Below are 27957 nucleotides of genomic sequence, written 5' to 3'. Positions count from 1 at the left end.
CGAGGGGAACCACCACCATTACCACCATCAGCCCTACCATCACCACCACCACCAAGACACAAAAAAAAAAATAAAAACGGCGCGCTAGCATTCGCGACGATCGTTTCTGCGGGGACGCGATAGGAAGAGGAGAAACGCTGAGATTTCTTCTCGGTGCATAAGAGAAAAGCTGCGAAAATCAGCCGCCGCGATGGCTTTCCCACAGTACTTGGGAGCGAAGGAACAAAGCATCTGAAATTGACAGGGAAGAGATTTTGGCGACTTTCGTCCCTGCCGTCGACGGACCGGATGCCTTACGAATTTCCTTCTGCGCTAAAGACAGCGCGAACGCGGACTGAATTCAGCGAGCACTGGTATAGGATCTCTTTGTCGGAGACAAAAGAGTTGAGACGGCGCCGTGCGGTGCGCGATGTTATCGGCCAACGAACCCAGGACGGCGGGAGTACTTTGTGTGTGTGTGTGTGTGTGCACGTGTATGTGTGTGCGCGCGGGCGGACCAGGCGGCGGGCGCCCGGATGGGGATCCCACTGCCTTCTCTGAACGGCCCTGAACCGGGCGGCGGTCTGCGGGGTCACCGGGCGGCTTGTTTGCCTGTCGCCGCTTTCCAGGAATGGCGCCGGAAAGGAGAAAAAGGAGGACTCGGCCCGGCATCGGGACAGTGGTTGTGCGGGACGCTGAATGGAAAGGCCATGTTTCCAACCTCTTCTGTAAAGTTTTCTTTTACCATTCGGCCAATTAAACAAGTTAAGTTTTACCGGATTATCTTTCTTCCTTGTGACCGGAATTATCGAATGTGTACGTGGAGCACGTATTCTTTCACGTACAACAAGTTTGGTGCCAAAACCCGGGACTTCTGCTGTGGATTTGTGAGATCATCGCTACATCGCTCCAACGCTCACGATGAACGCATCCACTTCATGTAAGTGTCGACAACGACGAATATCGATGTCATCAATCCGGTAAACTAATTGGCTAAACGAACTGTAGAAGAGAATGGAGCGCCTTTTAAAGAAACGAAGAGTATTACGCTCGCAAATTACAAAGCTTACCAACGAAACTGAGGAGCGACAAGCGTCCCTCACAAGTACAGAAGCTGTATCGTTCCACGCTCGACTCATTAAGCTGCAGCAACAGCTAGAGCACGTAAACGAAGAAATTGAACCATTGGTACCGGAAGAAGATGCTGAAAACGAATATCAGCAAGTGTACGATTATCAAGACCGTATTACAGCGTGCCTTGCTGGACTGCAACTTCGAGTTGACAGTGGTTCGTCAACAACGCAGGCTGCCGTGAATTCGGCGGGCAGTGGCACTACCATCCAAACGACCACGCCGGCCCCTATAACGACCACGTCGGTGAAGACGAGAGTAAAGCTGCCGAAAATTGAACTGATCAAATTCACCGGGCGGCGCTCGGACTGGCAAGCCTTTTGGGAAGTGTTTGAGCAGGTAGTGAATAAAAACGATGACTTGACTGACACAGACAGGTTTCACTACCTGCAAGCATCGGTGACAGGCGATGCGGCTGCTGCGCTGGCGGGCCTTCCATCGACGTCACGATGTTACAACGACGCTATCCAACTCTTGAGGAAGCGGTTTGGAAACGAAGAACTTCTTGTGCAAGAACACCTCAAGAGTCTAATTGATTTGAAGCCGGTGCGTTCTTCGGAAGATGTCCGTGGCCTTCGCCGTCTCTACGACATCTTGGTGGCGCACATCAGAGGACTCGAAGCACTCGGACGGAAGTTGGACACCTTCAGTTCGATGCTACTTCCGATTGCATAACGAGCAATGCCACGGGACATTCTGCTAGACTTCAACCGAAGGTGCGTTGTCGACACCGACCGTCTCGCCAGCGAGCAACAAGGCTCCGTCTCCAATGCCTCATCGCACACTACGGACGAGACTGGAAAAGGTACCGTCTCTCCATTTTCTAAGTTACTCTCCTTTTTGAGAGTAGAGGTCGAAAGCAGAGAGAACTTGGCTGCACTGCAAGGCATAGACCTCTGTCAACAACCTAAAGAAGGCACTAAAGAGAGTCACAAGCAGCTTCGTAAAACGCATGACAAGCATGTCCGATCCGCAGCGATGTTGCATCAGAGCTCGAGCCCGCTGACCTGCTTCTTCTGTGACTCCAACGATCACCAAACGCGCAACTGCGACGCCTCAAAAGGTCTAGAGGAGAAGAAACGACTTTTGCAGTCGTCCGGCCGTTGCTTTAGGTGCACGAGAACTGGACATCGGTCACGAGCATGCCGCGTAAACCTGCAGTGCAACAAATGCCGCAAGAAGCATGCCAGCACGATGTGCGACCCGACGTACTCAAGTAACAGGCCACCCGAAGCGAACCGAACAGTGACCAATGCACACATAAGCCTCGAAGCTACGACCACGGGAGACAGCTCCGCTCTCAAAAGAACAGTTTTGTTACAGACCGCGACTGCGTTATGTAGTGGAGAAACTTCCAACGCGCAGGTGCGAGTCCTGTTCGAAGGAGGAAGTCAGCACTCCTACATCACCTCTGACACCTCACGGAAAATGGGATGCACGCTTCTCGGGCATGAAAGGTTGACTGTCGGTGTGTTCGGAGGCCACCAGGAGGAACGCGAGTTCCGAAGAGTGAGAGTTACGCTAAAGACGAGGCGCGGATGTGAGCGCGAGCTCGAAGTGCTGGAAACAGATGTCATTTGTGACCAACTGATACCCTCGCCACCGGGAAATGTACTGCAAAAGTTGATATCTTTCGGGTACGAAGCAGCTGACTTCTCAACAGACAGCGATGCAGAAAAGGTTGAGCTGCTCATCAGGTCAGATCATTTATGAGACTTCACGACGGGCAGATGCGTCAAATTAGGAAAACGACTGAGGGCAGTGGAAACATCAATTGGGTGGACTGTTCAAGGGCCTATTGAGAACGATATCGAGCAGATAAACTGCCTCCACACCGTGACACTGCGAACTTCAGTAATTGAAAGAGAAACAACTGATATTCTGACCAAATTTAGGACCTTACAATCAATTGGGGTGAATGAGAGCGAAGACAACGAAAAACCATGTGAGGCCTTGGAGTTTTTTAAGGACAACATCAAGCGAGACGGTAATCGTTATGAAGTTGCGTTGCCCTGGCAATCCGAGATTTCACTCGAGGACAACAAGGAAATTGCGCTGAAGCGACTCAGTCAGCTGGCCAACCGGCTCAGGAGGGCTCCTGACCTGCTCCAAGAGTATGACACGACCGTTAGGCAGTACGGCGTCTCCGACATTGCAGAATGGGTAGAAGACGAGACCAGCCGCAACCACTGCGTTTATCACATGCCTCATCAAGCGGTCATTCGCGATTCCCGAAAACTGAGGGTCGTATTTGATGCTTCCTCCCACGGAAAGAATTCCAAGAGTCTCAATGATAACTTAGAGACTGGACCCAATTTAACTGCGGACCTCGTGGAGCTCCTTAATTTCCGCAAGTACCGAGTTGCACTTGTCGCTGACATCCAGTAGGCCTTTCTGCAAATTGGAATCAGAGAACAAGACAGAGACGCCCTTCGATTTCTTTGGTTCCGAGAGACCCCTCAGCCTGGTTCTCCGTTGCCTCCCATTGAAATGTGGCGCATGAAGCGAGTTCCGTTTGGAACCACCGCGAGCCCATTCTTACTCTCCGCTACTCTTCAGCACCACCTGAAATTGTGCGAGGAAGGTTTTCCCCACACCGCGAGCCAGCTGCAGCAAGGCCTTTATGTAGATGACCTACTAACTGGTGCGGATGACGAAGTGGAGGCAGTGAAGCTATACACCGAGGCCAATGCAATCTTCCACGCCGCCTCGATGAAGCTGCACAAGTGGTCGTCGAACAACGAGAGGCTGCGCCAGCTATTTGGGCAAGACTGTAACGAAACCAAGCCTCTAGGATTTGTGTCCGGTGTACTCAAGGTATTAGGACTGGCATGGGACCCCATTACAGATCGCCTGACCTTTGCGTCTTGCGTCACAGACGACACTGGTAAACCAGACACCAAACGATCCATGCTACAAACTACGGCACGGATTTACAACCCGCTGGGATGGCTGTCACCCTTTATCATGCGGGCCAAGATCTTGTTTCAGAATCTGTGGCAACGAAACGTGGAGTGGGATGATCCCCTACCAAGTGATGTAGCCGAAAGGTGGCTTACATGGCACGGTGAATTAAAACACCTCTCTGAAGTACAGGTGCTGCGGTACTATGGGGTGGACGTAAGCGGGCAGGCAACAAAGACGGATCTACACATCTTTGCAGACGCCAGTGCCGTGGCTTATGGGGCGGTCGCATACCTTACCATCGCCTCGGAGGACGGCCCGAATTTAACGGTCGTGATGAGCAAATCGAGAGTGGCCCCCCTGAAAGAACTCACTCTAGCGAGGCTGGAACTCATGGCATGTTTGCTCGCTGCTCAACTATGCAGCTACATCCTAAGCACGATCAGACTGCACCCTGGTCGAGTAATTTTGTGGACCGACTCTGCGATCGCGCTCCACTGGATACGAGGAGACACGGGACGCTGGCAGCAGTTTGTGCGAAACCGTGTATGCGAGATTTAGCGCGTCACCGGCGGCTATGAATGGAGGCACTGCCCAGAAAAAGAGAATCCTGCGGACCTCCTGACGCGCGGCGTTTCCGTTTCTCGTCTTGCGGCCAGCGACGTGTGGTGGACAGGGCCCCAGTGGCTCCGCAAACCTGATGGCGAGTGGCCACAGGGACTAGTGCAGAACGCGTTCTCTGATGCGGAACTGGAGCTAAAACAGCCAACGAAGGCGCTGCCGGCCATGTCATCCCAAGTGCCATCCCCTTCATTAATGGACATTCAGCGCTACAGCTCCTTCATCAGACTGATCAGAGTCACAGCTTGGGTGCTTCGATTCGTCTCAAGGATGAGACGACGCAACGATGAAGTCGGAGCTCTTACTGCCGAAGAACTCGATCAGGCTGAAATATTTTGGATCCGCAACGAGCAGAGGAAAGGCTTTCACAGAGAGCTAAAAAGCGTTCATAACCAGCAAGCTTTCCCCATCGACTCTCCTCTCAGAAATGCTTCTTTTATGGTGGACGACAAGGGAATCCCGAGAATTGATGGACGGCTACAACGTAGTCACCTGGACTATGACGCTAAGCATCCCGTCGTGATACCTAAGCAGAGCCACCTATCGAAGCTGCTTGCTCTTTACTGTCACCGCAAAGTGCTGCACGGAGGGATACGTTGCACCTTAACGCAGCTCAGGGAAAGGTATTGGGTGATCGGAGCGAGGCAGCTGGTGAAGAGGACTCTAAAAGAATGTGTAACATGCCAACGGTTCAACGCACAACCAGCAAATCAAGTGACTGCTCCACTGCCTAAAGACCGCATAACCGAGGCCCAACCCTTTCAGGTGACCGGTGTTGATTTTGCCGGGCCACTCGTTGTCAAGATACCTCTCCAACCAAGTGCTATATAACGCTGTTCACCTGCGCAGTCACTCGAGCCATCCATCTGGAACTGGTCAGCGATATGTCAGCGGGCTCATCTCTTCTTGCATTTCGAAGATACACCGCCAGACGAGGACTTCCGAGCACCATCTACAGTGATAACACTCCCACATTCAAGAAAGTGAACAAGGATTTGAGACGTCTCTGGGATGCGATGCGAAGTGGCCAGGTGCAAGAGTACATTGTAAGCGCTCGGGTTCAGTGGAAATTCATTGTAGAACGCGGACCCTGGTGGGGTGGCTTCTACGAGCGTCTTGTCGGACTGACGAAGCAAGCGTTGAAGAAGACTCTCGGAAGAGGCTACCTTACACTTGAGGAAATGACAACTGCGCTGACCGAAGTGGAAGCTGTACTGAATTCCCGCCCACTTACACACGTTTACACAGAGCCAAATGAACCGGAGCCCCTTTGCCCTGCTATGTTTCTTACCGGAAAACGACTGACCTCTCTACCAACGCTACAACGAAAGGAAATCGCCGCTCTGACCTGTGACCACCTGCAACATAAAATCTCGACTCGTGATAAAGCGTTGGAGGGGTTCTGGAAGCGCTGGTGCTCTGAATACTTAAAGGAGTTGCAGCTGACACATTCCAAAGGCGTTCAACGTGGAAGACAAGTTGACATTGGCGATGTGGTCCTCTTAAAAGAAGCTCTGCAGCCGCGCCAAATGTGGAAGCTTGGAATGATTGAAAGGGCTTTCACTGGAAGAGACAACAAGGCAAGAGCTTTTGAGGTCCGAATGCCAGGGGGGGCAAGACTTCGGCAGCCGATTCAACTTATATACCCTTTGGAACTCTCCGGCTAACAAATGACTTCCATCATTTGGGGGGGAGTGTGTCGGAGACAAAAGAGTTGAGACGGCGCCGTGCTGTGCATGATGTTATCGGCCAACGAACCCAGGACGGCGGGAGTGCTGTGTGTGTGTGTGTGTGTGTGCACGTGTATGTGTGTGCGCGCGGACGGACCAGGCGGCGGGCGCCCGGATGGGGATCCCACGGCCTTCTCTGAACGGCCCTGTACCGGGCGGCGGTCTGCGGGGTCACCGGGCGGCTTGTTTGCCTGTTGCCGCTTTCCAGGAATGGCGCCGGAAAAGAGAAAAAGGAGGACTCGGCCTGGCATCGGGACAGTGGTTGCGCGGGACGCTGAACGGAAAGGCCGTGTTTCCAACCTCTTCTGTAAAGTTTTCTTTTACCATTCGGCCAATTAAACAAGTTTTACCGGATTATCTTTCTTCCTTGTGACCGGAAATATCGAACGCGTACGTGGAGCACGTATTCTTTCACGTACAACACTCTTCAGCTCTTGTGCCAAGAAATGCCAATTAGGCGGTTTGGATCATACGTTTTCTCGCAGTTACAAAAAGACACCAACGAGCCTTTATTGTACTGTCATCATGGCCATAACCCCATGTTAAGCAGCAAAATGTTGCAGGAACTGAACCACCACAGTACTGGTGGTTCCATGGGTTCAGAACCGACAACCTTGTTTTTTGAATTTCAAACAAACAAAACACACTAACATCAATGCTGAGCCTGCAACAAAAGCCTGTCCATACAAAATAGTAGCAATGCTAAAATTGCACACAGAACTGGCTTCCGTTAGGCAGCGGCCCAATTTAAAGGCTCATTTTTGGAACGTCTCTGGGTCATACATAGCTCACTTGAGAAATTCTGCCTGTAAAAGGGAGCAAACAAACTCACCCTCTGATTTTGATGTCGTTGGCCTTGGCAGCCTCAATCACGTCATGAAACTTATTGAGGCTCTCTTCTATGCTGCAGTTGATGTTCTTCCTGCAAGGTGAGAACAATAAAAAAATATATGTGAGATAGAAGTATCATCTCAGTCAGCTGCACGATCTTTCCAGAATTTCCAGAATTTTCAAAATAAACGATTTTACCTGCTGCCTTCTTCATGAGGAAGAAATGCCAATTCAAGCTTTATACCAAGACCGTGCCAAAACCACAATGACTCATACTTAAAGCAGAATACTGTTCCACTCAAGTAACAATGACTGCAATGAACAAAGTACATCATCATCATAATCATCATCATCAGCCTGACTACGTCCATTGCAGGGCAAAGGCCTCTCCCATGCCTCTGCAATTAATCCTGTCCTCTGCCAGCAAATGCCATCCTATCCCTGCAAATTTCTTAATTTCATCCGCAACTTTCCACCACCCTTTGCTACGCTTGCCTTCCCTTGGAATCCACTCCGTTACCCTTAAGGACCATCGGTTATCTTGCTTTCGCATTACATACCCTGCCCACGCCCATTTCTTCTTGATGATTTCAAATAAAATGTCGTTAACCCGCGTCGGTTCCCTGACCCACTCTGCTCTCTTCCTGCCTCTTAATGCTGAACCTATCATTTTCTTTTCCATAGCTCATTGTGTTCCCCTCCGTATAAGTTGAACCCTTTTTGTTAGCCTCCACGTTTCTGCATTTCAGTCCTATAGGTGAGTAACGGTAAGTCACAGCTGTTTTACACTTTTCTCTTGAAGGTACAGCCTTGGTCAAAAGTCATTGGCCCGCGGTCTCTTTTGAGCCATGTAGTGGAACACTCATGGCATGAAGACCAAAGGGCCTTGAGAGGCTGGTACAAAGGTTTTTCTTGATTCAAAGAAGTTTACAGCTAGACGAGTGTCTTGAATGCTTCACTGCATGGCAGAAAAAAAAAAACCCTACGGGCTCAAAATTTTTGATAGGGAATGTACACAATGTGATTAGAGTGCTAACATACCTTTGCACTTCAATTTCACTAAAATGGCATGCTACATTTGCATCCCGCATTGTCCCTAAATTTTTTACAATCCTTTGCCAGCATAACATCAAAACGGAGCCTTGTTTCAAACATATGCATCAAAATATGGCACAAACCTTGAAATCGCACTGATCATGGCGCACACTCTTTGAAGCATCTCATTCGCACTATTTAAACGAATATACCACAAATTCAAAGAACATATTAAGTACCTTATTCACACAAATATAATGTGAATTTTTTCCTTAGTTTGTCTGTTTCAGAATGCATGCCATGTTACGTTTGGAACCAAGGTACAAATACAACGTGACATTTTTCGCGCCACCCAAGACTGCTACACCGATCTCTGCCATACACCTGCAAGCCGCTAAGGGAAGCCAACTTTTCAAAGACCTTGGGGCCCAGTATGGCTGTGACTTGGTGCTCCACAGGATGAGGAGACATGTGTAGCATGCAAAAAATGCCCATATGTGGCTGGTGCAGAGAGTGCCTTCCCCACATGCTACATACAGGGTGACCCAAAGGGTAAAGTGCAAGAATAAACATTAGAAAGTTGCAGAGAGAGTCTCCTCAGCCAACTGGTGACATTAAGCTGCTGAAGGGATCAACAAAAAGAATGGTAATTCGGTTACTGGCATCCTTAAGTAATGAAAAGCCATACAAACAACTTTCATGTATTGCTGAGCTCAAAAGAAAGGCCTATGACCAAGTGTGAACAATCACTTACTGTGTGAATGTTTCTGACGCAGCCCCAAACACAGCAATTTCCTTGGCACCTGCGGCAAGCTGTGCAATCAAAAGAAAAAAAAAATATGGGATTGGTCTACTAAATATGGGTTTGGCAATAAGAACCGTGGTTTCCTTGGAAACGGTGAAAGGAACCTTAAACTTCAGCTTTCCTTCTTCAAACACAATGCAGCATGAATGTGTGCAACTTGCTTGACCTGTCATTTATAAGAAAGCAAGTGCTGGTGAAAAAATGCGCAGTGCTGCTAACATGCTGGCTGGGCCAAGGTTGTCTGTTACAGTTCTTTCAATATGGCAGACTGTTGTAGTTTGTGTGCATAGCACTAGCGAGTGCATCTGTTAAACAACTTTCTCATACTGCTATCAAAATTTCAACAATATGATATCAGACACTGTCTGGCTGATAATCCTCAGTGTGTGGTGATCTAATCCCCAACAGACACCTGAATGGCCTTGATACGAGCAAGCCCAGTGCACATCCATGCATGGCTCATGACTCACAAGCTCTGTCCTGAAGATGTGCTGGATCATTGCTGTCACCACTGTCAGGAATGCTGATTGTTCCTTCTTCCAATTCGAACAAAATTTCAATGACTTTTCCTATTATTTTTTCAACTCCTCGTGAAAACCACTGCACCCCATATACATGGTGCTGGTACAATACACAATGGGTTTTGGCATATGAGAATAGTGGCTCAAAGTTATGCATGTCAACCTCAAAGCTGCACTAACGCTCTTGCCTACGACTGCAATGTGTTGCTGCAATTTGTGTTCAGATAGTGCCACCAGCCACAAAAATTTACCAAGAGCATCGCACTGTAGTAAACAAGTGTAGAAAGGCAGTACAGAGTCGATTACATTTGTCTAGAGTGCTCGAGAGGTGTCATCTGGGGGATATAAAGCAGAATTCTAAAGCAGATATTGATTTTCACTGATAATGGTTGTGCTGGAGAGCAGGAGAATATACCCCAGCGCCTTACCGCTAGCAAAGCAGCTGCGACAATACTTCACTTCATTTGCTCCGCAGCACACCGCCAGAGCGCTCTAGACAAGTGCGATCGACTCTGTACTATTCTACGACACCCCAACTGGCATAGGTCCTCCACATTTTCAGTTCTGAAACTACTGGTAAAGCAGTTTTTGTAAAATGCGTTCAATATGTACAGTTTCTGAACACCTGCTATACAGAAACAGCCCATAGTAACCACATAGGCCAAGAGTTCTTGAAAAACAGCGTGTACAAAAAGTCCCACAATAAATGTCCCAGATTTCCACAGATTTCTTTCAAATTGTAATTCTTTCAAAATGCCAGCAATCACAGAAGCATTCCAACAAAAAATGAGCGCTCTGCTTCTTTAGCAACCTTTCCGTACAAGCAAAGCCTCACACAAAAAATGCACAATTTCCTTCAAAGAGCCTCGATTCTTATGTATACTGCAGCCACTGAGGCTGGCGTTCCAAACAGATTTGATGATAACCACAGCACGCAGACAGACTGGGCCCTCTTTGTAAATAGAATTTATTCCCTTCAGTCGAACATAAAACTGAGACTAGGAAGTGCTACAATCATGACAAGGGGACAACACCACATAAGGACACCACGAGACATGAGTCCTTATGTGGTGTTGTCCCCTTGTCGTGACTGATGCACTTCCCAGTCTCAGTATGTACGACCAACTAGCCCCCTACAGAGCTTTACTGACGGATATAAAACTTCCCTGTCACTTCCCAAATGAAGTGCTATCATTAAGTTATTATAAACTTGTTCAACATAACAAGTGAGCAGGTAGACAGCATTGATGAGGCAGTGACAGCACCAAGATAAGAAAAAATGGAAGCAAAGAAATTATACAAAACGCAATACTAAGCACAAAAACATAGCAACTACTAGGACTAAGCAGGAAATGTAGTTGATGCTTCAGTTGCACATGCACAGAAAAGAAACAGGAAAAGACAATACAGTGAAAGCTCGTTAATTCGACCCCCGTTAATTCGGACAATCGGATAATTCGACCAGCACGCATGGTCCCTACAATTATATATAGGAGTCTATGGGGCAAAACTCTCGTTAATTCGGACAAATTTTACCACCCATCGGTTAATTCGACCTAGTTCCACGGCCCGCCAAGAGCGGCGCTACTGTAAAGTTGGAAAAAAAGAATGTAGCGTTCTGGGTTTTTTGCGCAAAAGACACGACACAAAAGAAACGAAATAGACAGGACAAGCGCTTACTAACAACTCAGGTGTTTATTGATGGAACATTTGCTTAAATACAGCAGCTGCTCTTATCAAACAAGAAGAGGGAAAGAAGAGCCTTCGCATACATATATATCAGATCAGCACAGATCCCATCATCGCACGAGAGAAGGCATGTGTCGAGCTCTAATTCTGCGCAAGATAACTGATTTCTTTTTTTGAGAGCACAATTGAAGGATTGCTGACACACGAGTTACCCGATTTTCCTATCTCATTAGCCTCAATTATCTGGCTAATTGAGGCTAATGAGATAGGAAAATCGGGTAACTCTTGTGTCAGCAATCCTTCAATTGTGCTCTCAAAAAAAGAAATCAGTTATCTTGCGCAGAATTGGAGCTCGACACATGCCTTCTCTCGTGCGATGATGGGATCTGTGCTGATCTGATATATATGTATGCGAAGGCTCTTCTTTCCCTCCTCTTGTTTGATAAGAGCAGCTGCTGTATTTAAGCAAATGTTCCATCAATAAACACCCGAGTTGTTAGTAAGCGCTTGTCCTGTCTACCTCGTTTCTTTTGTGTCGTGTCTTTTGCGCAAAAAACCCAGAATGCTTAGGCACCAACTAGCCTGCAAAAACATACTCGCAATGTAGCGTAGGCCATCTGTACGGTCATCGTCATCAGCAGTGCGGGAGAGGGCGAGGGGAGCAAGGTTAGCAGTGGCCAAAGCGCCCGGTGTCTTTCTTTGTGCTTCGTTGCCTCTTGCAGTCGTGCTCAGTCGTCATGTTAACCCTATCTTCAGCAAGTCTCGTTTTGGCGTGTGTCGTCGTTGCCCCGTGTTTCTTGCTGCTACGATCGCGGTTATTGAACCCTAACACGCCTTTTCTGGATATTGCGTGCTTTGCCAGCGTGTTTACTGTGCTGTTTTCGAGTGCGTAGTGCGCCGTGCCTGCGCGCCTCGCTATCGCGTCCTGCTCCGATGGCGACACCGGCAAAGCGGTCGAAGTACAACCAGGCGAAGGACCTAGCCACGAAAGTGGAAATATTGAAGGTGCTGAAGGATGGTGTTTCACGCTCTGACGTGATGGTCAAGTATGATGTTAAAAGAACCACCTTGGCCACTTACGTAAAGAATGAAAACAGCATTATGGAGGCGTTTGACAGTGAAGCCTACGGTGACAAAAGGAAACGACTGCGGACAATTGCAGTGCTCACTGCAAGGTGTCGGGCCTGGAATGGATTAAGCTTGTGTTCCTCCCACCGAATACAACTGCAGCCCTTCAGCCCATGGACCAGGGCATAATCCAGCATATAAAATGCAAGTACAGAAAGCATGTATTGCAGCGCATGCTTCTCTGTATGGAAGCTGGGAAGAAGTACGACCTTACGCTCCTCAGCGCTTTGAACATTCTGGCGCACGAATGGGCCAACACGCCTACAGCAGTTATTGCGAACTGCTTTCGGCACAGCGGTTTTGTGCAACCGAACTGCGGTGCGGGGGAACTGCCGACAGAAGCAGCTGACGCAACCACAGAAGACGACAGCTGTTTCGACAGCGTTTTGCCTCCTGCCGTGCGGCTCGCGGATTACGTGTCCATCGATGATGGTGTCGCCATTGCCGGTCAGCTGACCGAGGACGAAATCATCCAAGAAGTGACAGGCGCCGACAACGACGATTCGTCGGAAGATGACGATTGTGAGCACCTGCCCCAAACGCCGAAGCGCACGGTGAAAGAAGCCGCAGAAGCCTTGTCCGTGCTGGAAGACTTCTGTGAACAAATTCCGGATGGTTCGCGTGCCGCGGAGCATCTGGCAGCTGTTAGAGCTATTGCAGCCGCTCAAATTCGCCCGAAAAAGCAGACGACGATAACAAACTTATTTGCCAAATAAAGGTATGTCATGCTGGGGCAAATTTCATGTTTTTTGTGGTTCATTCGATATTTCGACATTCGGTTAATTCGACAATTTTCCGCGGTCCCGTCAGTGTCGAATTAACGAGCTTTTACTGTACTATTTGTTAAGTGTTTTTCACAGGCAAAATGGCCAATAATTCCTTGGGCTGTGCAGTTGTAGATGCAATGCCTGAAGTAGAATCTCAATCCACACCCTGCGTTCTCTTTCCAGTAACAACACTGCAGTCTCAAGGAACTGGAGCATGCATGTACACACCCCACCTGCATGGCATCACAATGCCAACTGCCAAGTATGCAAAAAGGTGACACACTTCAGTGGCACAACACCCCTTAGTGCCTGCTCCATTCTTTACACAAAGCAGTAAACAAAACAAACACAAAAACGAAAGGGTTAAGCAACAAGCAGCACTTACCGCTTCCTTGAACCCTTTCATGTTAGGGACAAGCACCGGGTAGCTGACACCCTTCTGCTTTTCAATGCCCTTTAGCACTTCCGTATGGTCGGCCATCTGTGGGGAGGGGGAATCATACCCCAGCTGTCACTTTCCATGCACAACCTTAAGTTGTCACTTTCCCTCCACTTGTCATCCAATAAACCTGCCCTGTAGACCACCAATTACTTCCTCAGCATCACCTACCTTGCTCACACTCATTGACGGTTTTTAATATAAGGTGAGCTATGGTCACCTGAGGTTCGTTCCCTTACTGACACTGCTCCCTTATGTCTCTCAGTGGCAAAGCTAGCCTTTTTTTTTTTTTAAAACTGACCAGTGCAATGACATGCAGGGTCAGTGTCATGGCAGCCAAGTCCTACTGCACTGTTCATGCACTTCACAAACACTACTGTCGCAGTTAACAGAGCAGCTTCTCTTTTCTATTACTCTTTCTGCCACGGAAAAGAAAATACAAAAAACAAACTAGTTTCAAAAACGCCACTCAGTCAATCCCAACGCTGTGTCAGTTCTGACAGAAAGAGTAAATTCTCAATGACATACTATGTATACAACGTAAATTCTTCACTAAGGTCCAGGAAGGCAGAAGAAAAATTACGCAAAGACTATAGTACCGAAGACTATATGTTACAGTAAGCTTAATGCAGATACACAAACCCAAGGAACAAACTTTAAAGAGCCAGCAAACAATTCAGCAAGTAGACTTCAGTTTATAAAAGCTAACAAGGCAATAAAACAAAAGTCAATGTAAAATTAAGGCAAAGAGTTCTTCACAGGGAGGTGATTTCATGTGACAAACGTCAACAGCTGATGACTGATCCGAGGGCATGGCGAAAAAAATGCTTAACGGGTGAACTGGTTGTTGACAAAAAAAGGCACTGGCGGCAACTGACGAAAAGGAATTAATGGAAATCACGCTGAGTCTGTTTAATCACCTCACCATGCAGTTTAGAAAACCACTGGAGCTTTGAAAATAAGAGTGAGCATACAGGGACATGACCTACATGGTCATTTGTCTACGAAAACTAAGAACTAAACACTGTTGCTGGCAGTGACAAGTTGAATGTGACCTTCAGATATCGCAGATATGAGAATGGGGCGACAGTATCACCCGAGCACTCAACCAAGCAATGCTCCTTATCACCGCTCACCTGAGGGACCCACTTGGGAGACACGAAGCTCGTCGCTTCCACAACAGGCAGGCCTGAGTTCGCCAGCCGGTTGATAAGCTCAATCTTCGTCTTTGTCGGCACTATCTCCTGCAAGGTGCAATCAGTTGAGGCTTAATATATAAAATGCTAAACTGGGAAGGCTCTCTTAGAGCAATGACACCTCCCCAGCTCATACTACACACTACAGTCTAACTGGCAGCCCTGTGGTGAGACATTCTTAAAGGTTAAATAAAATGCCTAGCGAAAAATGGGGCAGAAAGCAAAAATTACAGTAATAATATGCTAATGGAGCATGTCCAAGCACTGTTTACGATGCACTTGCAGAACACTACATGTCTTCCCATGCTAAGAGTTTCAAAGAACAGCATGTTCGATTCTGTTGTCTGTGCATTGCTGTCCTAAAAACCAGGCATCAAACATGGTACAGTACGCAAGTGAGGTGCCAAGAAAATATCAAAGAAGAGCTAGAAAACTATTAAGCCTCAGTGCGAAATTCTATAGAAACAGAACTAAACTAGAAACTATTGAAGCAAAGAAGGAGGAGTGAAGTCTGTCCTTTTGCATAAAAATGAAAACTGCACAAAAGAGCACTGACCACATGCACTGAGGGGAGCACGCTTACTTTGTGCTTGTTAATGAAATGTTTGTATGGGATAAAAACACTCAGTGCTTGACCACAAAGTATTTGCTTGCAATGGACCAGCTGCTAGTCAGAAAATTAAGCTACTGGTCCAAATATTTTTGTATACATTTTTCGCAGTTATGTAATAATAATAGTATTAAGTTTCTCCGACTGACCAAGTGATTCAAACGCTAGTGCCGGCAGAAAAGACGCAAAGGCAGGATGAACAAGACATCACAAGAGGGGCAAAAAGCAGACACCAGGATAGGAAATGATAACTGAATGCTGTCTCTGTTTCTCGACCGAGTCACTATTGCGTCAAGGCTAGGCAATGAGCAGAATGTCATGCAGCTGCACCAACGCCACCGCCAAATGTAGGGCAGCCACGCGGCTGACGAGAGCTCAGGTTGCAGGCATGAAGGGTCATCCAAACCTTGCAGTGAAAGGGCGGCACACAGCCGAGAGTCTCGAATTTCCCATATGCATTTTTGAAATAATAAGTATTAAATTAAAAGGATATTATTTATATTTAATGACTATGATAAATGTATATTATGTGCATACAATCAGCTGCAGCGATATTTCTCCAGTGAACTCTGCATGGTCTAGCCAGATGGGATTACAAGCCATCTGTTTGGCAATAACAACAGAAACATACACTCAGCATCTGGCCGATGCAAATGCAGCCACCAAATTGTTCTAGTAAATATACACAGAGATAAAGCATCCAGATAAAGTAGAGAAGAAAGAAAAGCATGACTTCCCATTGGAGGGGGAATGTGCAAAACAATTTCTAATAAATAACTGCACAGGGAAGCTGACAATCGTTTTATCACCGCTCTGTACACACTATCAATTTCTGCAGGTGTTTAAGGCTGTTTCTTGCATTTCAAGGGAACCATATTGGCAAACAAAATCTGCAAAAACCCCTTCTAAAGGAGACACTTATCGACACCCAGAGAAATTCATTAGGAAACCAGGTGCAAAAAAGATCACAGCATTCATATCCCTGCAGTGGAAAGCAGAACTGGCACGATGAACACCCTGAAGCTTTTAATTCGTCATTCCTTGTATTGGCATGGTAGTAACTTATCGTTATGATTATAAATTTATTGGTATGGCTACAAAGTAATTTACGAGTACTTTTCCTCAAAACCTGTTGTGATGACCCCCATAATGCGCAGGTCCACACGGGACGGAGAGGCAAAGAGACACCGTATGGCTCAGTTTAAACAAACAGATATATTCAATAATTACACATGATTAAGATTATACATCAGAGGCTGGGGCGTCCGAGCTTACGTGCCGACGACTTCATGGGGGCGATGGAGTGGCTCCGGAGTTGGGCTCGAGCGGTTGCTGGCAGAAGCTGCACGCCGTCGGGCTTCGGCGCTGAAGGCCCTCTTGGCGAACGATGTCGTCCTGAGCGTTCTCTTCCGTACTGCTTGTCGATTTTTATATCCTCTTCTCCACACTCCCTAGGGTGAGGACGCCCATGCCAGAGGGGAAGGAGGGGGGGCTAGGGCTTTCACTTGGGCGCACAAACATACCACCGCACTTAAGGTCTCGCCCCCCTCACGTGTTGAGTCCGAGGGAAAGAAGGTTGTCTTCGCGGTAGCGCATAGCGTCGGCTGTGGTACGGCGCGCTCTGGCCCGCTGACAGTTCCCGCGGGTCACCGGCCTCCATTCTCCATCCATCAACTGACACTCGCTCCTCAAGGTAAGGCGCGCTCTGGATCGCTGACAGTTCCCTTGTCCTGGAATGTGCTCGGGAGGGCCACCCCTGGAACCGCCACGCCAATTGGGGAGGATAAAGCCTGTTTCCCCGCGGCGGCGGCGGCGGGTCCGGTTGGGTCTGGTTGGGCTTAAACCCCTTCGTTCTGGTCGTCACTCAAAGAGCATGGCTGGGTAATTGATGATGCTGCTGTCATCTGGGTCTCCGTCTACGCCGCGCCGTCGAACGCGGAACCTCGTAGCACACACAAGGAATGTCACACTCGCTCACCCTCCAGAAGAATGTTCTCCGAACATTTGAGTCCACGCAGCTCCCCTTGTCTTTCTGAATCGCCTCGCACAGTGCGTCCGACAAAACACTTTTCGCTGCACTCAACACCACTGCACAACACCATATGCCTCCGCTGTCATAACTGGCGTCTCCAGGGGCAGCACTGATCTTCTTTTACAGATAAACATGAAACTCAGCACCCAAGCCTCTCCTTTCTAGTCCAAACTGGACGAAATAAATTTACCACAGTTACAAAGGAGCTCCCACTTCTAGCACGATCACGGCACAGACAAAAATATAGATAACGAAAGGAAGTAGGGCAGGTTCTGCATGCGCTCCGCATGCTCTCCTGTGAAGGTGTTACTTAATGACAGAAAGGTTTAACTACCAACTCCGATAACTTAACACATCAGCACATAGCAATGTTATGAGCTGCGGCATTACACAATTCTAACCAGTTCACAACTCCGCTTTGTTTACGCCATTAGTCCGACTTAGCTTTCCGATTTTGCAGCGGATATCGGCCTTCATGAGTCATACTAAGTAAGTCTGTGCCCCTTTGTCTGCTTTGGGACTCGCGAGGGCTCGTGGCAGGAGCCTCTCCTGGCGTTATCTGCGCGGCAACCTCGCGCGCTTCTTCTTCTAGCAATGCATGAAGTAAATCCGGTGGCATTCCGGCCGTCACCTCGGGCGCCTGCCGAACAAATGCAGGAGAGGGCGTTTCTTGCGAACTATCTGCGCGCTCCGCTTCACTTCTGTCCCCATCAAAATCCGCACTTTCCCTTTCCTCATTTCGTGAATACTGAACCGGTGCCCACTTGAGGCGATTTGCGTGTATCCTTATCAAGCGCCGGTTCACGTCTCGGACTCTGAAGTTTACCGGAGAAAGCTTCTCGACAACCTCGCACGGTCCTCTCCACTTCGTCTGGAACTTACGAGCTAGCCCAATCTGCCTTTGGCAGTTTTCAATTTACACGCTGTCCCCCACATCAAACGGCGCGTCTCTAGCACTGCGATCGTGCACCTCCTTCCTGCGCTTCGCCGCTTTCTTTAAGGCCTCCTTTGCGATGTCCCTCGCCACTTGCAAGCACGATTCTAGCTCAACCTTATAGTCGTCCAGTGAAGCGTATGGGACACGACGGGGGCCCTCTGGCACTTCACTAGGCTGGTCCGGGTCTCGGCCGTAGAGAAGAAAGAATGGCGATTCGCCCGTGCTCTCATGTGCTGCGGAATTGTAGGCAAACATTGCATACGGGAGCCACAAGTCCCAGTCCCGCTGGTCGTGCGAAACAAAATGCGACAGGAACCCGGCCACGGTTTGGTTCAGTCGCTCCACCGCGCCGTTGCAAGCCGGATGGTACGGTGTTGTCTGCTTCTTAGCGATCTTAAGCAGCTCGCTCTGTCAAGAGAGCAACCTCAGGGTTGAGCACCGCACTCTCTATGACGCGTACTCTCGCTGCGGCTGTCGTTAACGCCTCATTTCGTTCCTCATCCAATGCGGCCTCCACGGCTTGGTCGAAATTGCTCGGCTTGCGCGAGAGCACGAACCGGCGCACGGGGTCTTGCAGACCAGCCACGAACAAAGCGGTCATTTCCTCTTTAAGTATATCCTCCGCGTATTTCTTCTTTAGCTGGTCTCCTTCCTCCTCCCTGCTTAACGTATCGCGCGCTAAGCGCTGAAGCCGCGACGCAAACGTTCGCACGTCCTCCCCTACCATCTGTCCGGCGTCACGGAACCTCTGTACCCGCACGTGACGTGGTTCAGTGTCGAAATGCTCAAACGCGAGCTTCTTATATTCCGCAAATGATTTTGTGGATTTTAATTTTTCGTCTCGCCATGCAAAATCATGAGCAGCTCCTGCCATCTTACACCTCGCCATTCCCAGCATTTGAGCATCGGACCATCCCCCCATTTTCCCAATCTCTTCTAGCATGGAAAAGAAATCGCAGATTGGAACCCCTTTCTTATCTCCTGTAAACGTCGGAATGACGCTTCCTAATGCCAGCATGCTTGCTCCGAGCGACGGCTGTGGAGTGGGAGCTCCCTCAGATAAAGACATTTTTTTTTTTTCAAGCCCTCCGGTGCCTCAAGCCTCTCAAATGGGGGTAAAAGTCCCACAATCAGTCCCGTGATTTCCTTTTGATTACAATTTTGAAGTCATGAATGTCGCAGCATTCAGAGGACATTTGCTTTTGAGACCCCACTTCTGACACCAGTGTGATGACCCCCATAATGTGCAGGTCCACACGGGAGGGAGAGGCAAAGAGACACCGTATGGCTCAGTTTAAACAAACAGATATATTCAATAATTACACATGATTAAGATTATACATCAGAGGCTGGGGCGTCCGAGCTTACGTGCCGACGACTTCATGGGGGCGATGGAGTGGCTCCGGAGTTGGGCTCGAGCGGTTGCTGGCAGAAGCTGCACGCCGTCGGGCTTCGGCGCTGAAGGCCCTCTTGGCGAACGATGTCGTCCTGAGCGTTCTCTTCCGTACTGCTTGTCGATTTTTATATCCTCTTCTCCACACTCCCTAGGGTGAGGACGCCCACGCCGGAGGGGAAGGAGGGGGGGCTAGGGCTTTCAATTGGGCGCACAAACATACCACCGCACTTAAGGTCTCGCCCCCCTCACGTGTTGAGTCCGAGGGAAAGAAGGTTGTCTTCGCGGTAGCGCATAGCGTCGGCTGTGGTACGGCGCGCTCTGGCCCGCTGACTGTTCCCGCGGGTCACCGGCCTCCATTCTCCATCCATCAACTGACACTCGCTCCTCAAGGTAAGGCGCGCTCTGGATCGCTGACAGTTCCCTTGTCCTGGAATGTGCTCGGGAGGGCCGCCCCTGGAACCGCCACGCCAATTGGGGAGGATAAAGCCTGTTTCCCCGCGGCGGCGGCGGCGGGTCCGGTTGGGTCTGGTTGGGCTTAAACCCCTTCGTTCTGGTCGTCACTCAAAGAGCATGGCTGGGTAATTGATGATGCTGGTGTCATCTGGGTCTCCGTCTACGCCGCGCCGTCGAACGCGGAACCTCGTAGCACACACAAGGAATGTCACACTGTTTTTATGCTATTTTAACACGACTCACTTCAAACGGTCTATTCAATCAGAAAAACAGCTGCAGTGTGACTTTTGTCAAGTAGTTTTGGTTTAGCTTCAGTGCAAAGCAATACTATGATGCCACAAATGATACTGCAAAGTGCTTCGTGAGTGTAGGAAATAGAAGGGTCTATAAATTGAAAACACTTCTCTAACTGGAAAAAATGGTGCATTAAAGCTTGCGCAAAGCACACTGAAGCTGGCAAAGAACTGAACCAATTGTTTTGGTTTATTTGGTTTTATAGAGTTTAAAGGGGTACAGAAACAAAAGTTCAAATGCAAAGTTCATGGGCATAAGGAGATACCTTCTGACAAGTTTTAGTTGCAGGCGCTGAGTAGAACATAATTTAATATGATTTTTAATGTTGTCCAAGGAGCCATTCGGCATTCCGATCCACATCAAGTAACGTCAAGGTACACTTGCCGATATTATTATGACATCACCGAACCCGGTAGTTGTTTTTAGAAACAGCCAGTGCTTGCCGGCAATGCCAACATCAACAATATTGTGATAGTCCAGGTTGGCCGGCTAACAGTGGTGTCAAAGTGCACTTCATCGCTGGCAACAACTGAAACTGAGACTGCCGGTACAAGATCGTTCATACGTAATTATTAATCCTGCGCACTAAAGTTATGGGCTTATTTTCATTGTCACAGTCTGTAGGTCTCTTTCAAGGCAAAAAAATGGACACCCAATAACATTGTGTTGGTACCCCTTTAACAGCACAAAGCGACTCAGGCTATGAGGGAGGCCGTACAGAAGGGCTCCGAATAATTTTGACCACCTGGGGTTGGTTAACATGCACTGACATCGGACAGTACATGGGCCTCTAGCATTTCGCCTCGATCTAAATGTGACCAGTGGCCGGGGAACTGAACCAAGAGTTTTCGAAGCAAACACGCGATTCAGTAGACGTTTTCAGTTCCTTTTAATATTTTGCTTTCAGAAGTTTTGTTTTTCTATTTTTGTTTCAGTTAACACCGTATTAGCGTGTACCTCATGCTACCTAATGCATGCAACTACTATTCTATTCTTGTGCGTTTCAAATGGCAGCTGCAGTGTAGATGGAACATATCCACATTCATACCTGTGTCAAAGGGGCGAATATAACACTAAAGTGATTAATGCTTGAAGTTTGCAATCAGGTGATACCGCATGCACAAATTAATACCAGTGGCCTCACTGCCATTTACAGCTTACTGAATTTGCCCCAATGCATCCGACCAAGAAGTGTGCATTATCATCCTCATTGCACAGACAGAACAAAATGGAAGTTTGTCAAAAGCAGCCTTCAATAAAGTAGAAAATAAGTTATTTCTAACTTTCAGTAAAATAAAACGTCTTCACTACATTTATGTTACAACTGGGATCATTTTACTGATGTTAATATTGCGTACCACAATATCTACATTATATTTCCATCTTACGACAATTTTATCTTATGAGCAGTGTTTATTGTAAGCTGAAAACGTTTTACTCGTCTTGTCGAAAAGCCAAGAATGGTGAAAGTAATACAAGTTAACAGAGGTAATCAGAAATGAAAGGGACAACTACACACATACAGGTCACCCAACGTCACATACTTTATGACCTGCATCCAAGAATAAACCACTTTCTTTCCTGTAAAGGAAAACCGGCTTCTAATGGAAATTCTTTTCGTTGGTAGAAATGACCCAAAGAAAAGTCAAGTAAAGAACTGTTTCTTAAAAAACCTGACTTCTCAATCATTTATTCAAAAAACAGCACCCGATTTTTCACTGCCTTAATTTTAAAGAATACAAAATGCAACTACATGCAGTACATACGGTCAGTGTTGCGCTGAATGTGGCCATTTCGCACGAGAACACAGAAAATGAATACATCTACACTAAAATACATAACACAGTGACAAAGCTGGCCCAGTGGTGGCACAACAGGCTATCTGAAGCTCAAAAAATGAACACAGGGGACCACTGGTCGTGTCCGTACCTTCTCATTCTGAAGCCCATCCCTGGCACCCACTTCGACCACCTTGACGTAGTCTGGGAAGCTGCCAATGCTCTGTAAAGTTGCAGGAGAAAGACTGAGGTGAACAACAGATCATTAATGAAGTTCCAACAAGCACATTTTCTGAACCACAGTGACAATCAGGTGCAACCACAGATGGCCTGCGTTAACCTCTAATATCAGAGGCTGGGGAAATTAGTTCACTGTTGACTGAACTTGCAAAATGCCAGTGCTGTGGACTACGCAGAAAATGCATGCTTTGAATGGAATGACATTAATGCACACTCCAAAGCCACTGAAATCATTCCCAATTATTAAAAAGATAAATTAACAGCATACACATATGAAGTTTAGAAAGCTTTCAGGGTTGCACTGATGCTCTGACATCACTGAAAGTAACAACTTGGTTCTGGTGCCACTGATCCACACTATACAAATTTAGTACAGCACCTATTAAGGCGGCCACCAAATATACACCAAAATATTTATGAGGACATTATCATCCAACTAAACATGTCCACTCCAGGGCAAAGGCACCAAGGAAAACATTTTAGCCCAAATAAGCTCAGCTCTGTAGACTACTGGAGTGCTTAGCATGTTGCATTTCAATGCTTGCAAGAGCATGGATGCTATTTCTTGCACGAACAATGCTTACATCTCAAAGCTGCAATGCTTGGAAGTGCATGCATGAAACAAATGGCTGTCGCGTTCACTTGAGGACTGGAATAACTGTGCTGAATGTGAGCAACAATGCCAAAAATGTGAAACAACCCAGCAAGCAAATTTCTACGCATTCTGCAGAAATGAAATTCCTGTGCATAGTGTGCTGTACAAAGCATCACACAAGTTCAGTGTAATAGTCTGACAGCTGCAAAGGATGCGATGACTATATTGCGAAAAATGCAGCAAAAAAGCATCAGCAAGAGTTGCAGGAAGTGGGCCACAGTGGAAGCAGCTGTGTGTCGACAAATGGTGAGGCTGGCCGTTGTAGGACAGCTGCACACAATACGAGGTTTGAGACATAAAGCTGCGAAATACAGTATGCAGGACACAGCAGGTCTATTGCAGCTGTGGCTTTGTGCATGCTTTCTGACCGCCAGCACTTTTTGCGCACTGGCAAAGATTCATGTATATCACAATAAAATGCAATGCATGCACTGTTTGAATGAGTCCAATGCTTTTAAATACACGGTGAATAGGAAGACTACAATGTGGGAGAGTGTGGTAATTTCCTCAGTTGCAAAGCACATATGTAAATTCCATTTCGGCCTCTCGTTCTAATGGAATGTAATCAGGTATCTAGATAATGACACCACACATTCACTCAAAAGCAAGGCACCTCCACATGAGTCGCAATAGCAAGAAGCATATGCGAAACTTCAAGCCAACGTTGTTCAAGGCATAGAGTGCAAGTGAAAGGTCAGCCTGCAAAAGGAGCTAGGTACCAACCTTAGGATTTGTAAATGGTTCGTATTCGATAACAACCATGCTTTCCAATGAAGAACTTCGTCCAGCAACAAATGGCGCGCACACCCAAACGAGAAAGGAATGAAACACTCGCGGTCGAACAAAACGCAGCTCTTCCCTCTTTCAGAAACGTGGTTCACTTGCGTCTGAGCTGCTGCAGAAATCGAGACTGAACTCTACTCCGCCCCCTCTCCCGCGCCCGACGCGTTGATGACGTAAGACGTAAAGCCCACTGGGCCAGCCAATCGCTGCGACGATTAAGTCACGTGCCCGACGGACGCATATCGCGCGACTCCCTTTCCCGCGATTTGCGGCAACATGCGGGGAAAAAAAACATGGAAAAGCACAAATCTTCCCACTCTCTTATTTTTTGGGAGTTTCGTTTCTTTATTACGCACTTCCTTTTACGGTCAGCGGTTTGTGCAAGGACCTCGCGTTGCTGCGCTACGGCGGTTTTATTTCGTATTTATCTTTCTTTGCGCGATCGCAGACGGAACAGGTTTCTGCGACAGCTAGACGACTCCTCGCATGACGAGCGACCGCAGCACACGAATATGTGCGGGCCCGATTAGCACCAACCGCAAGGCGCGCGGCGTTACAGGCGCCGTTGTGAGCATCGCTTGTTTTCGAACAACGAAGAAATGTTTTAATCTGCCGCACTTCCATGCCCGCCGTCAGGTAAACAGAGCTATAAGCAGAAGAAGCAAACTACACCTGAAGGGAAGAAACCTTGCGGGACATTTCGCTAACAAAAAATTTCCGTTCATGAGTTCCTGCTTGGCGTCACACAACAGCCCTGTAATTATGATGTGCCTTCGCCTAATTTGCAGCACACTTTCATCAGCGCAGGCGGGCAATGATTCATTCCTCTGAAGTTTCTTTTGACGACGCAGCGCGGGGGAGCATTTAACTGACGAAGGCAAAGCTGGTAACTCACGGCGGCTAGCATGCAGAAGCATCACGATGCTCACAAACACTGTAAATGTGCTGGTAGCTTTACTAACAAGCAATAGAAACAAACGCTAAACAAGAGTAAAACATGCTATGCGCGCGTACTCGGGTTAGTGCATGCAGTGCTACGTTATTTGAGGAAATTATATATAGCTACAGGCAAATTATGAAGTCTTTTGCTCTACGCAGGCCTCTATTAATTTCCGCCTAATGAGAAATAAAAGCATAGCGTACAACCACAGTGAACCCACTGTGCACTTGAACCGGCGCTGACATGTTCGAGCTTGACAGCTACACTTTCAGAAGGGGTCAAGGTCAGCCGTTTTTTGTATTTTTTTTCCTGCCGCTCTTTCTCGTTCAGTCTTTGCAAAATTTTCACCGATACCTCAGGAACAAAGCCGAAATTCTCTAAAAGCGCTTACAGTCAACGAAGTATCAGCTATCAAAACACGTCAACGTTTTCGCAGCAAACAGATGGTGCGAAGGAACGGGGTACGAATGCAGTACAAAAGAAAAGCTCCGCAAACTGTACCACGACAAATGCTGGTTGCGATCGTGCATTCGTGACAGCTATCATTCTAGAATCGCTAACACGAAATTCGGAGGCAAAGGAGGAGGTATCCGGTAGTCACGACGCGACGTCAGGAACAGAAACGAAAGAATTAAGCGAGTCTCACCTTTGCAGAGGCATACGTGCGGCACATGCGGCGAGCCAATCCAACGCCCAGGTTAAGGAATCCACCGCAAGACACAAACATGGTACTTCTCTGAGTTACTCAATGAGCGTACATACACTTCCTGCCGCTAGTAGATCACGCGCAGTATTATTAAGGAAATGCACGAGCTGGCAACGAGTCCACCGAGTCAGCTCATCCACGAGCGAGAGCCCACCACCGGCATCGCAACGACGACTCTAGCGGCGCGTATCGGTGTCGTTTATGCGGTTTCGGTTTTGGCCAGCGCCGATTTCCGCTGCGCATCACTGCCAGTGATCCAGGGTGCTGTTTGAATTGTTTCAGTTCAGAGGGGTCAAGAAGACACGGTCAGGTGAATCTTTATTGCTTAATGGATTTGGGGGAGGCGCCGCAATAGAGCCAACTGCAGTTAGGGTGTCTTGATACGCGCGCATTCGACCTGCGGGCGTTTGCGCATATCGCTTCTGCCGAAATGCGGCCCCTACGGCCAAAGCCAAACCTACGGGTTCGTGCTCGCATCCGAACACCACACAGCAACTGAGCCAGAGCGATGAGCGAGTGCAGTTCCCACTCTATAACGAAGCATTATTTCTAAATCGTGTGACAAATAAGTTGACAAGAAAACTAGGCAGGAAGTATACACATGCTCCCCACATATAAATTTGTAGTATTATCTATGTAAAATCTATGTAAAAGCGCTTGTGTATATCTTGATTAGCACAATGTACACGATGGGCCAACTGCATTTTGATGTCCATCTTATATGCTGAGCAGATGCAAAACAAGATGGAATAGAAGGTAAATGGCGAGAAGAGAATGAAACACGGCCAAATGCGAAAATCCATAGCTTAAACCCTCTGCAACAAGTTTACAGTTGAACGCATGCAATACATACTGGATGAAAAAACATGCCACTCTCGAGAAGTTCACAAGTCATAGTTGTATAGTGTGTCAGCCAATTGGTTACCACCTGACACACTACTAAATGTTGACCACAACATTTATTTACATTACTTTCTATGTTCAGAGTGACTCTCTTTGATCATACATACATATTTTAGATAACTGCTGCAAAATTCTGTTCCAGCTGCTGAAGGTTGACACTAATAAATCATCCGAAATTATAATGTATTTTGTTCTCCACCTCATGTATATTGAAAAACAGTACTATGGTTTTTGAAAAACTCGTCTATAGCTGGCTGTCCAGCATTTAGGCGAACTGCTCAGCATTGCTAACTACACGGTTTCAGTGGAGAACGAAAAGTTGTAGCATGCCAATGATAAATGGCTTTTCAGCCTGTAAAAGCATTTCTCCCTGCTGGCCTCGAGGAACTGACCGTAGATCATGCCTGCATATATATATGGAGTTTATAGTAACTGACAGGATGAAATAAATTTGAAAGCAAACCATGTAAAAATGTTTGGCAGATCTGTGTGCTTACAAAAAATACTTTCCAGCCATTTTTAAACACCATGCATATCAGTCACTTGCATAGCAAGAGCTTCAGTATGTAGCTGCAGCTATAAAAACAGTCTGTATTTTAAAGCAGGAGCTTCAAGGCTGCCGTTCTGTGGAAAACTCATTGCTGTCCCAGAGTCTGGTGTTGTGTCGTGAAACTGATTGTAGGTTGAAAAGGTTTGATGTCACATAGAGCTGCAGAATTGAAAAGTGATTAAAATATTGCATATATTGTGAATACAAAGTCACAACATCACTGAAATGTCATTACAACATGTTAGTATACAAAGAAATTAATTGTGCTGAAAAAAAATTAGGATAATTGGTAGGGAATCCAAGCCTAACCTTTAATTGGATTGCAAGTCACACACTGCTCTCAGGCCATGCAGGAACGTTCGTACGACTTGGTTAAAGCAGGCTTTTGTATGTATGTCATGTTGTTTTGCATAATGTGATAGCTTACGACTGTATGGTAATGAGTACGTGAGTGAAGATGCACTAGAGTGATCGACGAGGTGCTAGTTGGTATGACATGATTACAAAACATAAACTGCACTAATTCAGGGAGTAATGATGAAGCGAGTAGAAAAGTGCATGTGGGTGAGGGGTGAGTGTGTGCTAACGACTGTATGCTTGTGTCACGAGAGATTGGTGTGTCGTGTGATTTGGTAATATTAGTTGAGCATGTAAAAGGGTAAATTGCTAATGAGAGCAAATTAGTCACAATGGGACCCACTGACACTTTCGTGTCAGACCCATAAGGCTCAGTTTAAGTGCCCCTCCAATTTTGGTTGCACATTCAGGTTTTACACTGACTGCTATCCCATTGTCTCTAAATTTGATTTCACCGTTGCTTTATCATTCCACTACTGCATTAGCTTCTGGTTGATGGAGGCTTCTCGAGGATGGGTGGAGGTTTGTAGTAGGGAGATACATTTTC

The 27957-nt window shown here is 47.3% G+C and overlaps 1 protein-coding gene across 3 annotated transcripts in view; it reads right to left on the bottom strand.

The window, feature by feature from the left end:
• Positions 1 to 25781, bottom strand: part of Hmgcl (hydroxymethylglutaryl-CoA lyase) — a 40440-nt gene extending 14659 nt beyond the window's left edge. For 2 of the 3 annotated variants that reach the window (XM_077660820.1, XM_077660822.1), the window contains exons 1-6: positions 25541 to 25781; positions 22428 to 22499; positions 14717 to 14824; positions 13527 to 13622; positions 8986 to 9044; positions 7198 to 7287 (exon numbers count right to left, since the gene is read on the bottom strand). In XM_077660820.1, the coding sequence (XP_077516946.1) occupies positions 7198 to 7287; positions 8986 to 9044; positions 13527 to 13622; positions 14717 to 14824; positions 22428 to 22499; positions 25541 to 25621 (506 nt within the window). In that variant the 5' untranslated portion in view covers positions 25622 to 25781. Of the gene's footprint in view, positions 1 to 7197; positions 7288 to 8985; positions 9045 to 13526; positions 13623 to 14716; positions 14825 to 22427; positions 22500 to 23894 lie in introns of all 3 variants that reach the window. The other variant, XM_077660821.1, reaches the window with a different exon arrangement.
• Between the last annotated feature and the right edge of the window lie 2176 nt (positions 25782 to 27957).

Source organism: Amblyomma americanum, chromosome 4 (genome assembly GCF_052857255.1).
Source record: "Amblyomma americanum isolate KBUSLIRL-KWMA chromosome 4, ASM5285725v1, whole genome shotgun sequence".
Classification (NCBI taxonomy): Eukaryota; Metazoa; Arthropoda; class Arachnida; order Ixodida; family Ixodidae; genus Amblyomma; species Amblyomma americanum.
The sequence above is the reverse complement of the archived record's forward strand: the minus strand, read 5'-3'. Positions and strand labels throughout refer to the sequence as shown.